The sequence below is a fragment of the Salvelinus namaycush genome, chromosome 5, assembly GCF_016432855.1.
Source record: "Salvelinus namaycush isolate Seneca chromosome 5, SaNama_1.0, whole genome shotgun sequence".
NCBI lineage: Eukaryota > Metazoa > Chordata > Actinopteri > Salmoniformes > Salmonidae > Salvelinus > Salvelinus namaycush.
The window spans coordinates 43,135,269-43,155,677 of record NC_052311.1 but is presented as its reverse complement, the minus strand read 5'-3'; the positions used below and the strand labels follow the sequence as shown (position 1 = coordinate 43,155,677).

At 43.3% G+C, this 20,409-nt stretch overlaps 1 protein-coding gene across 1 annotated transcript; it reads left to right on the top strand.

Moving 5' to 3' along the window:
• Positions 1–317: 317 nt before the first annotated feature.
• Positions 318–18,551, top strand: LOC120047124 (peroxisomal targeting signal 1 receptor-like). The gene is made up of 17 exons (XM_038992661.1): positions 318–443; positions 1,289–1,405; positions 2,488–2,644; positions 3,708–3,746; positions 3,912–4,032; positions 4,290–4,439; positions 4,598–4,682; positions 5,204–5,294; positions 5,704–5,826; positions 7,200–7,283; positions 8,349–8,468; positions 9,477–9,620; positions 9,796–9,866; positions 14,868–15,080; positions 15,318–15,483; positions 17,867–18,024; positions 18,299–18,551. The coding sequence occupies exons 3-17, from the start codon at positions 2,531–2,533 to the stop codon at positions 18,549–18,551; spliced, it is 1,932 nt and encodes a 643-aa protein (XP_038848589.1). The 5' UTR covers positions 318–443; positions 1,289–1,405; positions 2,488–2,530.
• Positions 18,552–20,409: the final 1,858 nt, after the last annotated feature.

Below are 20,409 nucleotides of genomic sequence, written 5' to 3'. Positions count from 1 at the left end.
TGTCAATCAAGGTCAATGTTACGCGCCTTTCGTTACATTGTTTCACCAAATGTAGCCAAAGATTGCAACTTAATCGAACATTTTTAGAATGTTACAATATTCGTAGGCATAAATGGCAACATCGATTTGCAGCGTTTACACACGCATAAACTCGTTCTGCGCACATTCCGTATTGTCTGTCATTTAAGGTCTACGTCGATGCTGTTTGAGAATACGACTTGCAGGATTAGCTGTGCGTCTGTGTAGGTTTTTTGTGGGTCATGGGGGAAAGAGCAAGAGGTAAATAAAGAGACACGCGTTAATAAACACGGGTAAAGATTTACTTTCACACTCAGTAGCTTCGCTGGATGCTTGAATTGCCAGCTATTTATTATATTGTAAGCAGACAATTAGGAGAAGAGGATAGTAGGAAGGTCTACAGTCAGTAGTAGTAGTAGGTGGTGGTGAGTAGAACATTATGCTATCAATCGAATAATGGTCTGTCACATTTTTGTAGCTAAATTGCTAGCATTTGGTCATCAACATGCATTGTGGCAAACACGTAGCTACTTAGCTTTCAATCTTTTACTGAATGTATTTTGCAAGCTCAACGCTCTCTAACTAACCATAATTAGCTAGCTACAGCCACTACACACTGTAGATACGTTAGCTAGCTAGCTAGCTAGCATACAGTACATATATTATGTAAAGTCAATGTTTAACGTTATAGTGCTAGTTGGGAGGACATTCATTTATGTAATGTGACCATATAAATCTAAACTTGGCTAGGACATGCCTCACCCTTAACTTCTGTGCATGAACTATTGACATGGTGTAGTAGGATGTTTGCAGTATAGTAGCTAGTTAGTATAGTATATAGTAGATATAGTACCTACTGCCTATATGATGGCAATGGTTAGTTTCATGGTGCTCTTTGAATTCTCAACTGGTGGTTTTCAGGTAAAAGCATTGCAATACTAACCTTATGTTTTCAACTTGAGAAAGCATCATACCTAAATAACATTTTCATGCTGTCAGTCTCAACTTGAGAAGTTAACCTATATTTTTCTGTAGAGCCAATATAGCTACAGCATGCTGTCATACAGTGCAAAGTATGACACCTCACTAGGAATACCTACTAACTGAATTAAACCCAGACACATTCACTCATTTTGGGACCATGCATATTCATTAAGACTGTCTCTTCTATCCACGGTATTGCACAGTGTGTGTGTGTGTGTGTGTGTGTGTGTGTGTGTGTGTGTGTGAGACAGTGTTTATTAATATCTGTCTATAATCCTCTTAACAGGGCCCTAATCGTACAGCATCTGTTTGAAGGATTTCTTTCCGCTGACCCAATCTAAACCCTAGTATAGGTACTGGACCACCTGTGGACAGGGTACAGTGTTGTCTCCCCTTATTTTCGGTAAGATTACCTGCAGTTGTGTGTGGTGCTGTTACTTTTTGTATTGTAGTAAGATGGTGGAAATGGGCATGTCTTAACTTCTCAGCTCCAGGGCTGACTGCATTATAGAAATTGTCATTATTGTATTTGTCTGAGAGGTTTAGTGAAGTTGAGTAAGCCACTATCTGTGCTCGTCTGTTGTTGGCCTAGATAGTAGGTCAGCTATGTGAACAGCAGGTTCGTCTCTCTCTCCGACATTTGATTGCATTGACACACTGTTGTGGGGGAGAGGACTGTGGGTTGGGGAATATTACTACAGCTTTGCAGTAGAGGGAGTTGCTTTGACTGTTGGTTGTCACCCGTGAATGTTTTCTTTCACTTAAAGGGCCAGGTGTGTATTTAAAGAGTGAGTTAAAGACTGAAAGCCAGTCGGAAGAGGGAAAGTGAAGCTCTAGGCTATTCTCACTCAGTCCTGTTGTGGAGCCATTCTTGGTATCCTCGGTGTGTGTGTGTGTGTGTTAAAAGGCAACCGATAGAGCATGTTAGATTAGGAGAGGACTATGAGACATTGGGCACTTGGGATGAGATTTCAATTTGGCCTGGCTAGCCCTCTCATCCTCAAATAGATCTCCATATCTCTCAAACAGCTCTCTCATGTTGCTTTGATTGATGTAAAAGGTTGAAAAGAGAGTGATGACGCACACCCAAACACAGCACAGGAGCTGGAGAAAAGGATAGCCTAGCTGTAGTAGGAAGGTAAATGACTTCCCAACAGTGAGCGGACATCCACATTTTTTTCTTATGTTTTTCTTGGTACTGGTACACCGTCTTTGTATTCAAATGGTTTATCTTGAGCTGTCTTGCATGGGACCATGAATAGTGTTGGTGCCGGTCTATCTCTGCTTAATAGCTCACATTTGTTGTCTTGTTAGGCACCTCAATGAATGCAGAAAGAGTCTGGCACCCAGGCAGGATCCTGAATGTGACATTATCAAACTGAGTTAATTAGATTTGAAATGTTTGAAATGTACAAATAATGTACAAATAAAATCCATCGTCTAATCGATAAGTCAATGTTTTATTTCACTTATTCCTCTCTTCAGCTCTAAGGTGGTCTGATTGGATACACCGCTGCCCGGTGTTGCCATGGCGATGCGGGAGCTGGTGGAGGGGGAGTGCGGGGGAGCCAATCCCCTCATGAAGCTGACGGGTCACATGACCCAGGAGGGAGGTGCTTGGAGGCACAGGTCAACACCAACTGTGAGTAGTCACCGGTAGAAATTAGAATAAAGAACGTATGGAATATGTAAAGTAATCCATGTTCTGTTTGTTATATTCTTAGTTTGTTATTGGCCATGTTGCATTGATAGCTATTTTCCCTGGTCAACGGTGGGGCCCATCCAGTTTAAATTGGTGCTCCCAATTTTTTTTTAAATTTAGGAGCATGACATGAAATTTATGCGCACCATGAAAAAATTATTGAGATTAAGTCTTTATGAATTCTGTCTACTTTAAGCACATGTTGTGCCCTATAAAGTAATATGTAACACTGTAAAATACATTTGTTTATTATAAAACTTAAACTTAAATTGAAATTACCAAGTCATTTGCGGAATATTAGGCTTCTACATTGTGTAAAAGCACTATTTTCATATTGAGATGCATTACATTTAAAATTGTACACTTTCTCTTTAAAAACATCAGGTCTGTGATTTCTATGATCATTGATCTCCTGAAGAAGCTATGCCTTTTCCTTTCTTTCTGTGCCCCCAAATATTTGGAGATATTGGTAAAGTTACCGGTTTGTTAGCTAGCTAGCCAATCAGAAAAACATGAATGAACAAAGTGTAAACAAATGGTTAACGACATGCGAGTAGTTTTCGAACGGCCCACAACATGGTTTATGAATGTAAAATGTGGTCCCGGTGATTCGCTGCAGGAAGATAAAAATGTTGTGCCTGTAATATGGGTCAGATCTTTTGACTCGGTTGGGCTATGAACAAGCTGTAGTAACGGAGCAACCATGACATGATCGAATCTGCACTCGTTTTTTTCCCTCTTAGGCACTCTGAAACAACAGTACAGCGAAGCCTTATTGCCACAACTATTATCTTGGAGCTTTCTTTCCTAGTCGCGTAGAGCTCCCAAAATAAAACTCTTGGTCTCGCACACAAACTTTGTCGCACTTTAGAGCCCTGGAACCATCTACCCATACTTGAACGAGTTCATACATCATAGTTTGTTTGGACCATACAACTTAGTTGTACTATAGCTTTCACAAATATATCTCACAGTATCACTTTCATCCCTCTTTTTCTCCTAGATTCCCCCTACACCCATTGAAATTGCAACAGAAGAAGAGGTCAGTCTCATATTACCTTCCCAGCCCTATTGATTCGAACTGTTGTGCTTTGTCTGCATATTCTAAAAAAGGAATATGAAAACACGTTTCATTCATGTGAGGTTTGTTAATCGTCATTGAATAGGCTTGCGTTTGATGTCCTGTTCTGCATGTGTGTGTGTCCAGTTGGTGAATGAGTTCATGCAGCAGGCGCCTCCACGGCCCCCTCACAGCTTTGACATGGGCCAGTTACTGGAGGAAATGCAGCAGATCGATCAGCAGAGCTACAGACAGGCTCCACAGAAAGGTACACACACAGCAGTAATAGAATACCATATTATACTCTCCAACGCAGCAGAAGCAACACCATTATAGATATGCAGTGTGCCTGCCCGGCAGCACTTCCATATTGTTACCCCACAGGCTTTAGAACATATGTTGACACTTCAAGACACCTTTATTACGTTTTCCTGTACCTTCCATCCAAGTACTTGGACTGAAAAACACACTTTTTTGCCAATGTGTGAAGAAAACAACATCCTTTCCCTCCTGTCCTGTCCGTAGCTCCGGGTGTGGCCGCGTTGGCCCTGTCTGGTGATTGGACGTCTGAGTTTCTGTCGGGAGCAGACGCCGCCACCGCCTCTTCAGGGCAGGCGGGACTTGGAGACCCGGCTGACGCTGATTGGACCAGAGAGTTCATCACGGATGGCACAGGTACATTTTTTTGAATGTCAATGGTAGGCACAATTGCCAACCATTTGTTTGAATGTACTTTGTGGCCACTATTTCTAGCAGGTAGAGAAATAATCGGTATCTTACTCTCTTTCCCTTTCTCCCCTCTTTCTCTTCTCTTTCTTCTCTCTCGCTCTCAGATCCCGGGCGTTGGGCAGAGGAGTATCTGGAACAGTCAGAGGAGAAGCTATGGCTCGGAGACCTGGGAGAGAGGGAGCAAGAATGGTAATAATGGAGAGACAGAGAAAAAAAGGAGAGCAAGGGACACGTAGATGGATACAGTGAACTTCTGAGAAACCTTGAGAACGTTCCAGAGAAGATGGTGCCATTGTGATGTTGAGCCGCTAAGCGTGTCTTAAAATCTTTGATGTCGTCCTCTCAGAACTCTGTGTTATTGCGTTCACTTTATAAGGGCTTTGGCCATAACAGCTCTAAGTCAAGAAAAAAAATGAAAACCAGTTAATCCCACACACAGTCTTTTAGTTTGTGTATGTAATGCGTTGACCCAATAAGTAGCAGTCATTTAATTAGGTATTCAAAAGCGTCTTTTGATTCCATCCTTGTTGGATATGTATTGTGAAAAGATACAATGCATTTTAAGTACAATATATTTACAAGGATACAGTGTGATTATGTAAAATGTACATTGTCTCTTTAACCCACTTGTTCTTTAAAATGGTCACTGTTTGAGACTCAGTTAGCTGTTTAAATTAACCCTTTGATGTTAATGTTTGTCAATCCAATAGGACGAAAGAGTACCTACCAGGAGACGAACTGAAGCAAACAGCCAATGAGCTGGTCGCAAAGGTCAATGACCCCAAGTTACAGAACACTGAGGTGTGTGTGTTTCCGTGTCGCGTGTGTTTCATACTTTTTTTTCTTCTACATATCTATCCCCATACCCTTTCCCCATTCTTTGCCCATCGAAGTAATGTAGCTTTGTAATAACAGGATCATTGTAGTTGTAGCCGTTTCTTTTGAAGTGTTTAGTGAGACACACTTCTTTGTAGTCAATTAGACATCAAAATGTTCCATGGGAAAGCATTTTGCAGTGATGGACCGTAGTAGCATAGTGACTCTTTACAACCTGGTCTTCAGAACTGTTTGTGTGGTATCCAACTCCCCTGTCATTATTTGGGATTTGGCTAAAGCACAAACTGATTTAATGACCAGTCTAGGTCCATTAGCCATAGCCATAATGGGTATTGTGTCATTGTTATGTTGTTGTTGTTGTGTTGCACTGTAGTTCCTGCGGTTCATTAGGCAGATTGGCGAGGGCAGTGTCACAGTGGAGGACAGAGCAGGCAAACAGCACACAGATAGAGCTCAGGCCAAGGAGGCTCAGAACTGGGCCTCCAACCTCAACCAGGTAGGAGCCAACTTCCATTGAAGACACAAGGGGAAGGGTGCAACTGTCAACCTACAGGGAGCCATCTTGGCTCAAACTTCCTCATTTTGTGCCTCATGACCCCCCCCACGTCCCAGTATTTGGTGCAGACCCCTGCAACTGTTACTAACTACATAACCAAGTTATGGCCATGAACTTTTCTGTATGTGAGCCTTGCACTAAGCTGTACAATGTATAATTTGGAAAAGGTATATGTAGAAATAATTTATTGTTGAAAAGAGCGCATTGTCCTTTCTATACATGCGATTTCTATATGCCGACTTCTGCCAATGAAAATTATCATAGCTGTTCCCGTCTTGAATCAGACTTCCAGTTCCCCTTGTGAAGTGAAGTCGTATGTTGACAGGGTTGGGGCAAATCATTTTTCAATTCAGGTAGGGGATTGAAAAATAATAATAGCCATTTTTGTATTGTTTTCATCATGAATTGAATTCCAAGTCACTTCCTGAATTAGACCCCAGCCCTGGTGTTTACCATTGAGTATGTAGTCATAGGATTTCTCATTAACTGTGACATCTACTTTTCCCCCTTTGACCCTGCCGTGAACTCTTGGCTTTCCCCTCCTTCGATTAACAACCCCCATTCATTTGTATCAAATGAAAACTCCTCGGTCCTCACCCCTCCCAAAACAAAAATCCACCCCCAACGCCTCACACCTGCGACAAAACAATCATGCCTCCCCCCGTTCTCCGCTCCCTGGTTGCCATAGTTCCTGGAGGAGACTGGGGGAGGGACTTTACCCTTGACAACCCAAGAGTGGGATCAGAAGCTTGCCAAAGCTAAGGCTAAACAGGCACATCAATGGGCTTCTGTCGTCAGGCAGGTAGGACCCCTGACGCCACGGCAACATTGCCCAGTGGCTCCGCCACCGGCTTTCTGTCAAGAAAGTTGTGTTGAGCTGATGATATTTTTCATCAGCCTTTTTTTACTGTAGTTTGATGGCTGTTTTTAGTGGCAGAATGTTGTGCCCCATGTAGGTTTTCCTGTAGTTTCTTAGCACTTTGTATAAACCCAAGGACGATGCACTGTTTTTGCTGATTTTAAACTTGCATTTAGATTATAGCAATTACTTTTAGAAAAGTAGTAAAGACGACCTGCACTAGAGGTGTATAGATTGTAGGGGAGAAAGGGAGTGGGAGAATGGGTGTGGTTCTCTGATTTGTTTTGCTTCTTTCCATTCCTTTATCTTGTCTTCCTCTTTCACCCCTCTTCGCCATTTTGTTCTGCTTCTCCTTTACTGTCACAACCTCAACATCCCACTTTAAGTGTTGTTATAGAGTTATGGACAACTTGGTGTCCACATCTGCCATTGCTACCTCTTCCTTCCTGTTCAGGTCTCAGTGGAGTCAGCGGAATCATGGGTAGATGAGTTCGCCACAGCAGGTCCAGATTTCCAGCAAGCTAAAGCTGCTGTGGAGGTAAGAGAGATACGATACAATAGGAAAGATAACAGAATAATGACCATAAGTATTTTTAAACATCTTCCAAATTGTATCTATCAAGAATAATTCCAGCCTATGGCCTAACATTCACATAACTGGGCAAGGGTGCAGCTATGGGTGGGCCTGGGAGGGCATAGGCCCACTCTCTTAGGAGCCAGACCCAGCCAATAAAAATGTGTTTTTCCCCACAAAAGGGCTTCTATTACAAACAGAAATACTCCAAAGCACCCCCTCAGACGATCCCGCAGGTGAAGAAGCCGAATGTGGAGGTCCTAGTCTGGCGTGGGTACACGTGGTCTGCGGTTGTGAGGCCGGTTGGACGCACTGCCAAATTCTCTAAAATTACGTTAGAGAAGGCTTATGGTAGAGAAATGAACATTCAATTATCTGGCAACAGCTCTGGTGGACATTCCTGCAGTCAGCATGCAAATTGCACGCTCCCTCAACTTGAGACATCTGTTGTATTGTGTGACACAACTGCACATTTTAGTGGCCTTTTATTGTCCCCAGCACAAGGTGCACCTGTGCAATGATCATGCTGTTTAATCAGCATCTTGATAAGCCACACCTGTCAGGTGGATGGATTTTCTTGGCAAAGGAGGGAGACATGCTCACTAACAGGGATGTAAACACATTTTTGCACAACGTTTGAAAGAAATAAGCCTTCTGTGCGTATGGAACGTTTCTGGGATCTTTTATTTCAGCATCATGAAACATGGGACCAACACTACATGTTGCGTTTATATTTTTGTTCAGTATATATTAAGCTCTTTACATGTACTAATAATGCCATTGCACATTTTCACTTCACACATCAGGTAATTACCATGTATCATTGGCTTAATATATAATATATGTATCATTGGTGTATATAGAACCTTTATCAAAGTTCACATTGGCCCTTTGGTCCAAACCACTATTTTTATTGGATGCCAATGTTAACATTAGGGGGATTCCCACAGCAACTGGTATGATGATGATGCCCAGCACCCCCATCATTTGACCCCTGACTTTGACATTGGGATTGTTCCTCTGTATCAGAGCGACGTGGACTTCTGGGAGAAGCTGCAGCAGGAGTGGGAGGAGATGGCCAAGAGAGATGCAGAAAGTCACCCCTGGCTCTCCGATTTTGACCAGATGCTCAGCAGCTCCTACGACAAGGTACTTGACATAGCTTCCTATCCACCTGTGGACGTGGTGTTGGAGGGCCAGTAGGAGGCATTCTGTACTCTGGTCTAAAAAAAAAAATATCCCAATGCCCCAGGGCAGTGATTGGGGACATTACTCAGTGTATGGGTGTTCTGACTCTCTGTGGTCACTAAAGATCCCATGGCACTTATCATAAGAGTAAGGATGTTGGCCTCCAGAGTGGCACAGTGGTCTAAGGCACTGCATCGCAGTGCTAGCTGTGCCACTAGAGATTCTGGGTTTGAGTCCAGGCTCTGTCGCAGCCGGCCACGACCGAGAGACCCATGGGGCGACGCACAATTGGCACAGCGTCGTACGGGTTGCGGGAGGGTTTGGCCAGCAGGGATGTCCTTGTCCCATCGCGCACTAGCGACTCCTGTGGTGGGCTGGGCGCAGTGCACGCTGACACGTTCGTCATGTGTACAGTGTTTCCTCTGACACATTGGTGCGGCTGGCTTCCGGGTTAAGTGGGTATTGTGTTAAGAAGCAGTTCGGCTTGGTTGGGTTGTGTTTCGGAGGACGCACGGCTCTCGACCTTCGTCTCTCCCGAGTCCGTACGGGAGTTGCAGCGATGGGACAAGACTGTAACTACCAATTGGATACCACAAAATTGGTGAGGAAAAGGGGTAAAAAAATTTAAAAAAATGTTTTAAATGAGTAGGGATGTTAACCCCGGTGTCCATGGCCACCTAATCAACCCCAGCTTCCAACCCCCTCCTCTCCCCTCTAACTCTTCCCCAGGTTGTTGCTGTAAATGAGAATGTGTTCTCAGTCAACTTAGGTGGTTAAAATAAGGGTTCATTTTTAGTTAAGGATAAGTTTAGCCTTCTAGATCAAAATGAATATGTTCAGCATTCCTACCTGTCCAGGCTAAAAAAAATCTGCCTTGTCTTGTTTGCTAAGTTGCTGTTCATGATTTAACTCTCTCTTTATTTCTTCCTCCCTTTCTCTTTCCCTCCCTCGCTCTCTCACCCCCTCCAGGGGTACCAGTTTGAGGAGGACAACCCATACCTATCCCACCAGGACCCCCTTGCTGAGGGGGTGAGGAGGATGGAGGCAGGGGACATCCCTGGGGCCGTGCGTCTGTTTGAGAGCGCCGTACAGAGAGAACCAGACAACCAGCTGGTGAGACACTCAGTAATTAATAACTCTGATATAATAATATCTCAAGGTGAAATTATTTCTGGCTAACAAGCGCTGGCGACTAAGGGGGTTCTTTCCTACCCTGTTAGCATTATGTGGGTAAAGAGGTAAAGAGAACTAAGCACTCTCACACTTTTTTCCTGCTTCTTTTTTTTAGGCATGGCAATATCTGGGAACCTGTCAGGCAGAGAATGAACAAGAGTTTGCAGCCATCAGTGCCCTCCGCAGGTAAAGAGTTTGAATAGCAGCCTCACTAACTGGAGAGAAGTCCCTGTGTATCCCAAGTGGCACCCTATTCCCTATATAGGGCACCCATAGGGCTTTGGCCAAAAGTAGTGCACTATATAGAGCAGGGGTGTCAAACTCATGTTGACCTGGGGGGCGCATTCTGTCTTCAACAAGGTTCGGAGGGCCACACTGAAAATGTGTTATTTCCTTGCTGTCAAAATGTGCAAAAACATTTCCTCTGTTCATCGTTTTGAGTTTTTTTATGCTCCCTGATTCTAGCTTTTGTTTCGGTGATTGTTAGCAAGCTGGACAGAGTGAGGAAACTGTATGAATGTAGGTCCATTATATACTGAACAAATATATAAACGCAACATGCAACAATTTCAACAGTTTTACTGAGTTACAGTTCATACAGTGGGGCAAAAAAGTATTTAGTCAGCCACCAATTGTGCAAGTTCTCCCACTTAAAAAGATGAGAGAGGCCTGTAATTTTCATCATAGGTACACTTCAACTATGACAGACAAAATGAGAAAAAAAATTCCAGAAAATCACATTGTAGGATTTTTAATGAATTTATTTGCAAATTATGGTGGAAAATAAGTATTTGGTCACCTACAAACAAGCAAGATTTCTGGCTCTCACAGACCTGTAACTTCTTCTTTAAGAGGCTCCTCTGTCCTCCACTCGTTACCTGTATTAATGGCACCTGTTTGAACTTGTTATCAGTATAAAAGACACCTGTCCACAACCTCAAACAGTCACACTCCAAACTCCACTATGGCCAAGACCAAAGAGCTGTCAAAGGACACCAGAAACAAAATTGTAGACCTGCACCAGGCTGGGAAGACTGAATCTGCAATAGGTAAGCAGCTTGGTTTGAAGAAATCAACTGTGGGAGCAATTATTAGGAAATAGAAGACATACAAGACCACTGATAATCTCCCTCGATCTGGGGCTCCACGCAAGAACTCACCCCGTGGGGTCAAAATGATCACAAGAACGGTGAGCAAAAATCCCAGAACCACATGGGGGGACCTAGTGAATGACCTGCAGAGAGCTGGGACCAAAGTAACAAAGCCTACCATCAGTAACACACTACGCCGCCAGGGACTCAAATCCTGCAGTGCCAGACGTGTCCCCCTGCTTAAGCCAGTACATGTCCAGGCCCGTCTGAAGTTTGCTAGAGAGCATTTGGATGATCCAGAAGAAGATTGGGAGAATGTCATATGGTCAGATGAAACCAAAATATAACTTTTTTGGTAAAAACTCAACTCGTTGTGTTTGGAGGACAAAGAATGCTGAGTTGCATCCAAAGAACACCATACCTACTGTGAAGCATGGGGGTGGAAACATGATGCTTTGGGGCTGTTTTTCTGCAAAGGGACCAGGACGACTGATCCGTGTAAAGGAAAGAATGAATGGGGCCATGTATCGTGAGATTTTGAGTGAAAACCTCCTTCCATCAGCAAGGGCATTGAAGATGAAACGTGGCTGGGTCTTTCAGCATGACAATGATCCCAAACACACCGCCCGGGCAACGAAGGAGTGGCTTCGTAAGAAGCATTTCAAGGTCCTGGAGTGGCCTAGCCAGTCTCCAGATCTCAACCCCATAGAAAATCTTTGGAGGGAGTTGAAAGTCCGAGTTGCCCAGCAACAGCCCCAAAACATCACTGCTCTAGAGGAGATCTGCATGTAGGAATGGGCCAAAATACCAGCAACAGTGTGTGAAAACCTTGTGGAGACTTACAGAAAACGTTTGACCTCTGTCATTGCCAACAAAGGGTATATAACAAAGTATTGAGATAAACTTTTGTTATTGACCAAATACTTATTTTCCACCATAATTTGCAAATAAATAAATTAAAAATCCTACAATGTGATTTTCTGGATTTTTTTTTCTCATTTTGTCTGTCATAGTTGAAGTGTACCTATGATGAAAATTACAGGCCTCTCTCATCTTTTTAAGTGGGAGAACTTGCACAATTGGTGGCTGACTAAATACTTTTTTGCCCCACTGTATAAGGAAATCAGTCAATTAAAAAAAATTCATTAGGCCCTAATCTATGGATTTCACATGACTGTGCAGGGGTGTGGGCCTAGGAGGGCATAGGCCCACCCACTTGGGAGCCAGGCCCTGCCAATCAGAACTAGTTTATTACAGATAAAAAATACTCAGTTTCATCAGTTGTCCGGGTGTCTGGTCTCAGAGATCCCACAGGTGAAGAAGCCGGATGTGGAGGTCCTGGGCTGGGATTGGTTACACGCGAGCTGCGGTTGTGAGGCAGGTTGGACATACTGCCAAATTCTATAAAACAGCATTGGAGGCAGCTCATGGTTGAGAAATGAACATTCAATTCTCTGGCAAAAGCTCTGGTGGACATTCCTGCTGTCAGTATGCCAAATGCATGCTCCCTCAAAACTTGAGACATCTGTGGTGTTGTGTGACAAAACTGCACATTTTAGAGTGGCCTTTTATTGTCCCCAGCACAACATGCACCTGTGTAATGATCAGTAGTGGGAAAAGTACCCAATTGTCATACTTGAGTAAAAGTAAAGATACCTTAATAGAAAATTACAAGTAAAAGTGTGTCACACAGTAAAATTCTACTTGAGTAACAGTATTTGGTTTGAAATATACTCAAGTATCAATGTAATTGCTAAAATGTACTTCAGTATCAAAAGTTAAAGTATAAAATGAAACATGGGACCAACACTTTACATGTTGCATTTTTATTTTTGTTCTGTATAATTTCTACACCATTTCCATTTGGTTTGAGTCATTTTAAAGTATATGTGCAGTTGAAGTCGGAAGTTTACATACACCTTAGCCAAATACATTTAAACTCAGTTTTTCACAATTCCTGACATTTAATCCTAGTAAAAATTCCCTGTCTTAGGTCCGTTAGGACCACCACTTTATTTTAAGAAGGTGAAATGTCAGAATAATAGTAGAGAGAATGATTTATTTCAGCTTTTATTTCTTTCATCACATTCCCAGTGGGTCAGAAGTTTACATACACTCAATTAGTATTTTGTAGCATTGCCTTTAAATTGTTTAACTTGGGTCAAACGTTTCAGGTAGCCTTCCACAAGCTTCCCACAATAAGTTGGATGAATTTTGGCCCATTCCTCCTTTGGCCCATTCCTCCAGTCCTACCCACAAATGTTCTATTTGACTGAGGTCAGGGCTTTGTGATGGCCACTCCAATACCTTGACTTTGTTGTCCTTAAGCCATTTTGCCACAACTTTGGAAGTATGCTTGGGGTCATTGTCCATTTGGAAGACCCATTTGCGACCAAGCTTTAACTTCCTGACTGATGTCTTGAGATGCTGCTACAATATTATATCCACATAATTTTCCTCCCTCATGATGCCATATATTTTGTGAAGTGCACCAGTCCTTCCTGCAGCAAAGCACCCCCACAACATGACGCTGCCACCCCGGTGCTTTACGGTTGGGATGGTGTTCTTCGGCTTGCAAACTCCCCCTTTTTCCTCCAAACATAACGATGGTCATTATGGCCAAATAGTTATATTTTTGATTCATCAGACCAGAGGACATTTCTCCAAAAAGTACGATCTTTGTCCCCATGTGCATTTGCAAACCGTAGTCTGGCTTTTTTTATGGCAGTTTTGGAGCAGTGGCTTCTTCCTTGCTGAGCGGCCTTTCAGGTTATGTCGATATAGGACTCGTTTTACTGTGGATATAGATACTTTTGTACCTGTTTCCTCTAGCATCTTCACAAGGTCCTTTGCTGTTGTTCTCGGATTGATTTGCACTTTTCGCACCAAAGTACATTCATCTCTAGGAGACAGAACACGTCTCCTTCCTGAGCGGTATGACGGCTGCGTCCCATGGTGTTTATACTTGCCTACTATTGTTTGCACAGATGAACGTGGTACCTTCAGGCGTTTGGAAATTGCTCCCAGGGATGAAGCAGACTTGTGGAGGTCTATAAAAAAAAAAATCTGAGATCTTGGCTGCTTTCTTTTGATTTTCGCATGATGTCAAGCAAAGAGGCACAGAGTTTGAAGGTAGGCCTTGAAATACATCCACAGATACACCTCCAATTGACTCAAATTATGTCAATTAGCCTATCAGAAGCTTCTAAAGCCATGAAATCATTTTCTGGAATTTTTCAAGCTGTTTGAAGGCACAGTCATCTTAGTGTATGTAAACTTCTGACCCACTGGAATTGTGATACAGTGAATTATAAGATAATTAATCTGTCTGTAAACATTTGTGGGGGAAATTACTTGTGTCATGCACAAAATAGATGCCAAAACTATACTTTGTTAACAAGAAATTTGTGGAGTGGTTGAAAAATGAGTTTTAATGACTCCAACCTAAGTGTATGTAAACTTCCTACTTTAACTGTGTGTGTGTTTGTGTGTTCGCAAAGCGGTCATCGAGGCAAAGGGTGGCTACTTTGAAGAATCTCAAATATAATATATATTTTGATTTGTTTAAAACTTTTTGGGTTACTAAGTGATTCCATATGTCTTATTTCATAGTTTTGATGTCTTCACTATTATTCTACAATGTAGAAAATAGTAAAAATAAAGAAATCCCTTGATTGAGTAGCTGTGTCCAAACTTTTGACTGGTACTGTGTGTGTATATATATATATATAATAATAATTTTGTTATTTTTTGTTAAACCACCCTTGAGCCGCATTGAATTGGCTTGCATGTTTGACAACCCTGATATAGAGAATAAGGGTGCCTTTTGGGACGTAGCTCCTATGTGACATTAGGAGTATGTCATGAAGTATGTACTTATTTGATTTATGAAAACATGTTTTATGTGTGGCTCGAATACAAAGATGCTGTGATAAGCAGGAACTTGGGTGCAAAATAGAAAGTCCTCGAAGTTACATGATGCCTGTGACGACTTGTTGCCTCAGTGTTGGCTGACGCAACATTTTCTCGGGTTCTCTCACCTTGCTCTCTCTTTTTTTTCTCTGTCTCTTGCTCTCTCCTTTTCTCTCGCCGTTAGATGCATAGAGTTGAAGAAGGACAACCTGACCGCTCTGATGGCACTGGCCGTCAGTTTCACCAACGAATCGCTGCACAGGCAGGCCTGTGAGACCCTTCGCGATTGGCTGAGGCACAACCCCGCGTACCGGCCAGTCCTGGAGCAGAGTGAACGGGAGCGTGAGAAGGACGGAGGGACCAGAGAGAGGGAGAGATTTGGCTCACTGCTGCCGGAGTGAGTGAACCTATTTCATTGTGTATGAATGTGGTGTGCGTGTATATTCAGAATATACTTATAACTGCTAATCAATATAACACAAAATGAAATACAGGACATTCTTCTGTATTTTCTCATGTTTATGTTACGAAACATGGATTCTACCTGTTGGCTTAAAATATCACAATTGTTAAATCATCTCCCTCCTCCTTTTTTCCCATCTCTGTGCCTCCCTCCTTCCTCCCCCACTCTCAGATCTTTGTTTACCGAGGTGCAGTCCCTGTTCCTCAGTGCGGCGAACTCTGACCCCGCCCGCGTCGACCCCCAGCTACAGTGTGGCCTGGGAGTCCTCTTCAATCTGAGCGGGGAGTATGACAAGGCCGTGGACTGTTTCACCGCAGCCCTCTCCGTCACACCACAGGTACACTAGTAGGTTATCCACTTCACCGCGGCCCTCTCTGTCACACCACAGGTACACTAGCAGGTTATCCACTTCACCGCGGCCCTCTGTCACACCACAGGTACACTAGCAGGTTATCCACTTCACCGCGGCCCTCTGTCACACCACAGGTACACTAGCAGGTTATCCCCTTCACCGCAGCCCTCTCTGTCACACCACAGGTACACTAGCAGGTTATCCCCTTCACCGCAGCCCTCTCTGTCACACCACAGGTACACTAGTAGGTTATCCCCTTCACCGCAGCCCTCTCTGTCACACCACAGGTACACTAGCAGGTTATCCCCTTCACCGCAGCCCTCTCTGTCACACCACAGGTACACTAGTAGGTTATCCACAATCTGTGGTTCATGTGTGTTTGGAGAATAAACACACTTGATTATAATTAGCTTAATTTTATTTAAACAGCATAAAGTTGATCAATTCAAATGTGTCCGAATGCCTCCTTCCTTGCTTGCTTCCTTGAAGTCATTTCTGATCTGTATGCTAAATGGTTACCTGAAAGCAATTGGGTCCATCTCATTGTAAAAAATATTGTGATCAACCTTTTTTTTTAATTTTCAGACTGTGGGTCACAGGTACAAAAACGATAAAAGAAATGCATACACAGATAACCCCAACCCAGTCCCCACCCACCCGGAAACCATGTTTCCAACCCCTTCCCATCCAGCAACTGAAGTTGCCTATCGGTCCCCCTCCCACCTATCCATCCCGAGTCACCCCTTACATTCCTGATAAATCTCCGCAAGCCCTCCCTAAGACGACAAGAGACCCCTCCGTACCACCCTTTCCCTGTGGGCCTGAAAGCAAAGAAAGTAACAAAAGTTCATATATATACAGTATATTATTCTGTTTCATATTCTGTTCCAGTTAAAGGGTTGTTCAGATTCAATTAGATCTGTGGACCATACCTCATTGTTTTAATCATAGACTGTCATATACTTAAAGGAAGGAGACCGGGGAATGCATTTTTAGGTATTCCAAAAGGGTCTATTACTTTCCTCCTCTTCAAACGGTATGTCTAACCACAACACCCCCTTTTTAACTTTCTTTCCCTATTCAAACTCTTTTTCTCTCTGAAACTACCCATCCCTAGTCACATGTAGCAGTTACCCCCTTCTGCTTCTGTGATTGCCCTTCCTTTTTCACAGACACCAACTACCCCCTCTTGAACAACTTTAATCAGCTCACCTTTTGTTTCAATTAACTGATGTACTCTCTCTCTCTCTCTTTCTCACTCTTGTCTTTACCTTCTGTGCTGTGGGTCTGAGGTAGACTGGTCTCCCTCATCCAGACAGCTGTCTCTCCTCCTTCTGGGTCTTGTTGAGGGGGTATTGTTGTCTGGGTCTTTGCTGTCTCAAGTGTTCTGAACAGCTCCTTGAGCTGCGCCAGCTTTATCTCCAGCTTGGTCCATTTCTCCCTCAGATCAATGCAGGAGCAGTGCATTTGTGGGACCTGGGTTTTCTCAGGTCTAGGGGAGGGGACACTCCTATTGGGGCTGCTCGCCTATGGGGTGGGGGCGTGGTCCAAGGATGAGCTTCTTATGCTGTGCTCTCTCTTTGATCTTGTAGAAGTCCTGCTGAAAATGGTTTGAGGCTGCCCTGCAACAATAGTGCACCAATACTGTTCCAGATCTGTACAGGTTGACATAACCTTTGTCAGTGTCAGGGTCTTCATTGTCCATTATTCTTAGTTTCCACCCTTTGCTCGTACCCTCTTTCTTAACAGAAGGATAACTGTGCCATGTATGTGAGGAAAAATAAGTGTACGATCCCCAGTTTGTAAGAGTCAGCAAATAGTGTCTCTGGATTGTCCTTAAGGAGCTTCTGTTTGTACTGTTTCCGTGCATTCTCATGTTTAATTTCCCGGGGGGTACTGTTTTGTGATTGCCTCTGCACAGGGGTGGGGGAAGCTGTGATGGTCTGCTGTCATTGTTGGCTTTCACACCTTTCACTTCACACCACAGTGTGCAAATGCCGTTGCATCCGGGACGTCTGTCCTGAGTCTGTATAGTAAGATATCTAGAGATTACTATAATGTATTTTACTTCTTGGCTTTAGAAGTAGCTTCAGACTGAACATCTACTCGCTCAGTTGCAGGTTGGGTGGTGTTTTCAGGTTTCTCCGGAGCTTCTTATGCTGATTGTTGGTTTGCTAGAAAGTTTGCTGGATAATTCTTGGCAGTAAGTCATTTTGTCCAAAATCAAGGTTGTAAGTTAGAATTTTTCTATTTGATGTTTAGGTAATGCAGAGGGTAGTTTTCTGTATAAGTCTATGTGGAAAAACTCCATGTATCCAACACTAATTCAGGGGCTCATGATCTCTCTGTCTGTCTCCCTCTCTCTCAGGACTATCTGCTGTGGAATAAACTGGGCGCCACGCTTGCCAATGGAAGCCGCTCAGAGGAGGCTGTTGCCGCCTATAGGAGGGCGCTTGAACTGCAGCCAGGCTTCATCCGCAGTCGGTACAACCTGGGAATCAGCTGCGTCAACCTAGGAGCCCACAGGTGAGATGTGGCCAGAGATGCACCGCTTTGTCCCAAAAAAATTCACACAATATGTTTATTTTTAAAATATTTGATCAAAACCACTTAAAACACTGTACTTTCTTATGCTTGTCAAAGTTAAGTTGTAGATTCAGGTCATACCAGGAGTAGAAATGGACTTTATATAATGTATTGACTTTGTTCACAATATAATTATTTTTGCCTTAATAAAAATCTATTGAATGCACCACAATGACAATTTCAATTTGACTCCTATTCTCTTCCTGGTTTACAGAGAGGCCGTGGAGCACTTCCTGGAAGCCCTGTCCCTGCAGCGTCAGGCGTCGGGGGAGGGCGAGAAGGTCAGTGCCAGCCAGGGCCCGGGGAGCACCGCAGCCACCATGATGTCCGACAACATCTGGTCCACCCTGCGCATGGCCTTAAGCATGATGGGAGAGAGCTCGCTATACGCGGCGGCCGACCGGCGAGACCTCGACACGTTGCTCTCCTACTTCTGTCAGAGGGGGGGGGAAGCGGGGGGGGAATGAAGGTGTGGGAGGGCCGAGGGAGGGAGAGGGGCAGGAGGAGAGTTGATAGTGTGTGAGTGCGCACTTAGGGAAGGAAGGTGTCTGGGAGAGGTAGAGAGAGAAAAGGAGGAGAGAGAGAGAGAGGTCCTGTCCACAAACAACCCCCTAACCCTATAGGCACTTCATATAAACCAGAAATGATTGGATAAGTATAAACAACATGGAAGTAGCTCCTTTCGTAGCATTTCTGCCATCTTATAACTACCAGGGTTTGGGTCAGTTTACTTCCTGAATTGAAATGGAACTGACTCCAACCCTGATACCTATCCAATCCAAACCAAGGAAGAGAGGGATGATGAACTGTGACAAGGGGAGAGTAGGCCGAAAGGGAGGAGAGGTGAGAAGGACATTTGATGGGTCTTTCAGCAACCAAGGGAAATGCACAGTGTACACCAGGTGTATTGAATACATACTATTTCCTCCCCTGATCACTCTGACATCGCCTGGTTGCCAGTTGGTTCCTACTTTTTTCATTATCATGTTTGACACAAAGCAGAAACAGACTGGCACCCAGACTAGTTCACAGATGTCTGGTTCGCTCCCCTCGGTCCTCAGCAACGGGCGCAGGGATGTTCTTGTTGTGTCCCTCATAATCAGAGGCATCGTCATGCCTATTGAAACTGAGGAGCCACTTGACTCCCTTAGTTTCATTCAGCCCTATGATCCATGGATGTATACATTGGATACTAGTGAAAAGTTGGCACCTTAGGTTTTCCAGAGGGAATAAAACAGACATGGTAGAGCAAAATATCAAGTTGAGATGAATGTTCCTGTAATGTAAAGAAAAGATAGGATCTTGTTTGTTTGGAGGATCTTTGTTTTTCTTTTTTTATTCCCCCTTGAAAATAGGAAGTTCAAACGTTGTAAAGCCGAATCAATTGCTGAAGGTAGAAAAGAGATCATTACAGTAATATAGATATCTGGCTTTGGAGCAGGGGTGCTGAACTCCGGTCCTTGAGGGCCACAGTGTCTAGTTTTCCCCCCGTTATTTTATAGAGATCAGAGAATGAATTATACTCGTACTCAGTCCAATCAATGACATATCAATCAAAGAAGTAGTTGAGAGAAATGAAAGACTGCTGACATGAGTTGTACACACCAGAGTCGTATTCACTAGTAGGAACCCAATGGAAGCGAACGGGGAGGGACCTACCTGAATTTGTCCGACAAGAAGCGCTAGTTTTCATTTTCTGTTGCTACAGTGTGCAATAATGAATGACTCAGCTTTGGACAGAGGATGACATCAGTGTAAAGGTGATGGTATACTGAAAGAGGTGTCTTTGGACTTCTTCCTTCCCTCAACCCTTATTTCTTCAAACAAATGCCCTTGTTGTAAAATAATTAGCTTAATTGTAAAATAATGCTTTTTTGCCATATTGTCTGTACTATAATTATTGTACTGTTTTCCAAATAGTTAACCATACTGTAATGATTATTAATGTGATATTCAGCAATAAAGCTCTGACTCATTGATTAGGTCTACTTTTCATGTTTGAAAGGGCAGTAATTTCCCATATTTGTATTTTCCTTGGCCAGTTGCAGGATAGCAGACCCAAATAGACCAAAATGACCCAGGATTAGGCTGCTTTTACAGCACGAAAAAGCAAATGGTCAATACAGTTTGTTAATTCAGCCAAGAGTATCTGATACAGAGACTACTTTGTTTTGCACGTATCCAGCTCTTTCTATGAATAGTAAGTAGCATACAACAAGTTGACAAGTACTTGTAAGTACAAGGGGGTTTGGGCGGGGCAGGTACATTCACATATGTATTCACAAGGTAAGTATTCGGCTTTTAAATACACTATATATACAAAAG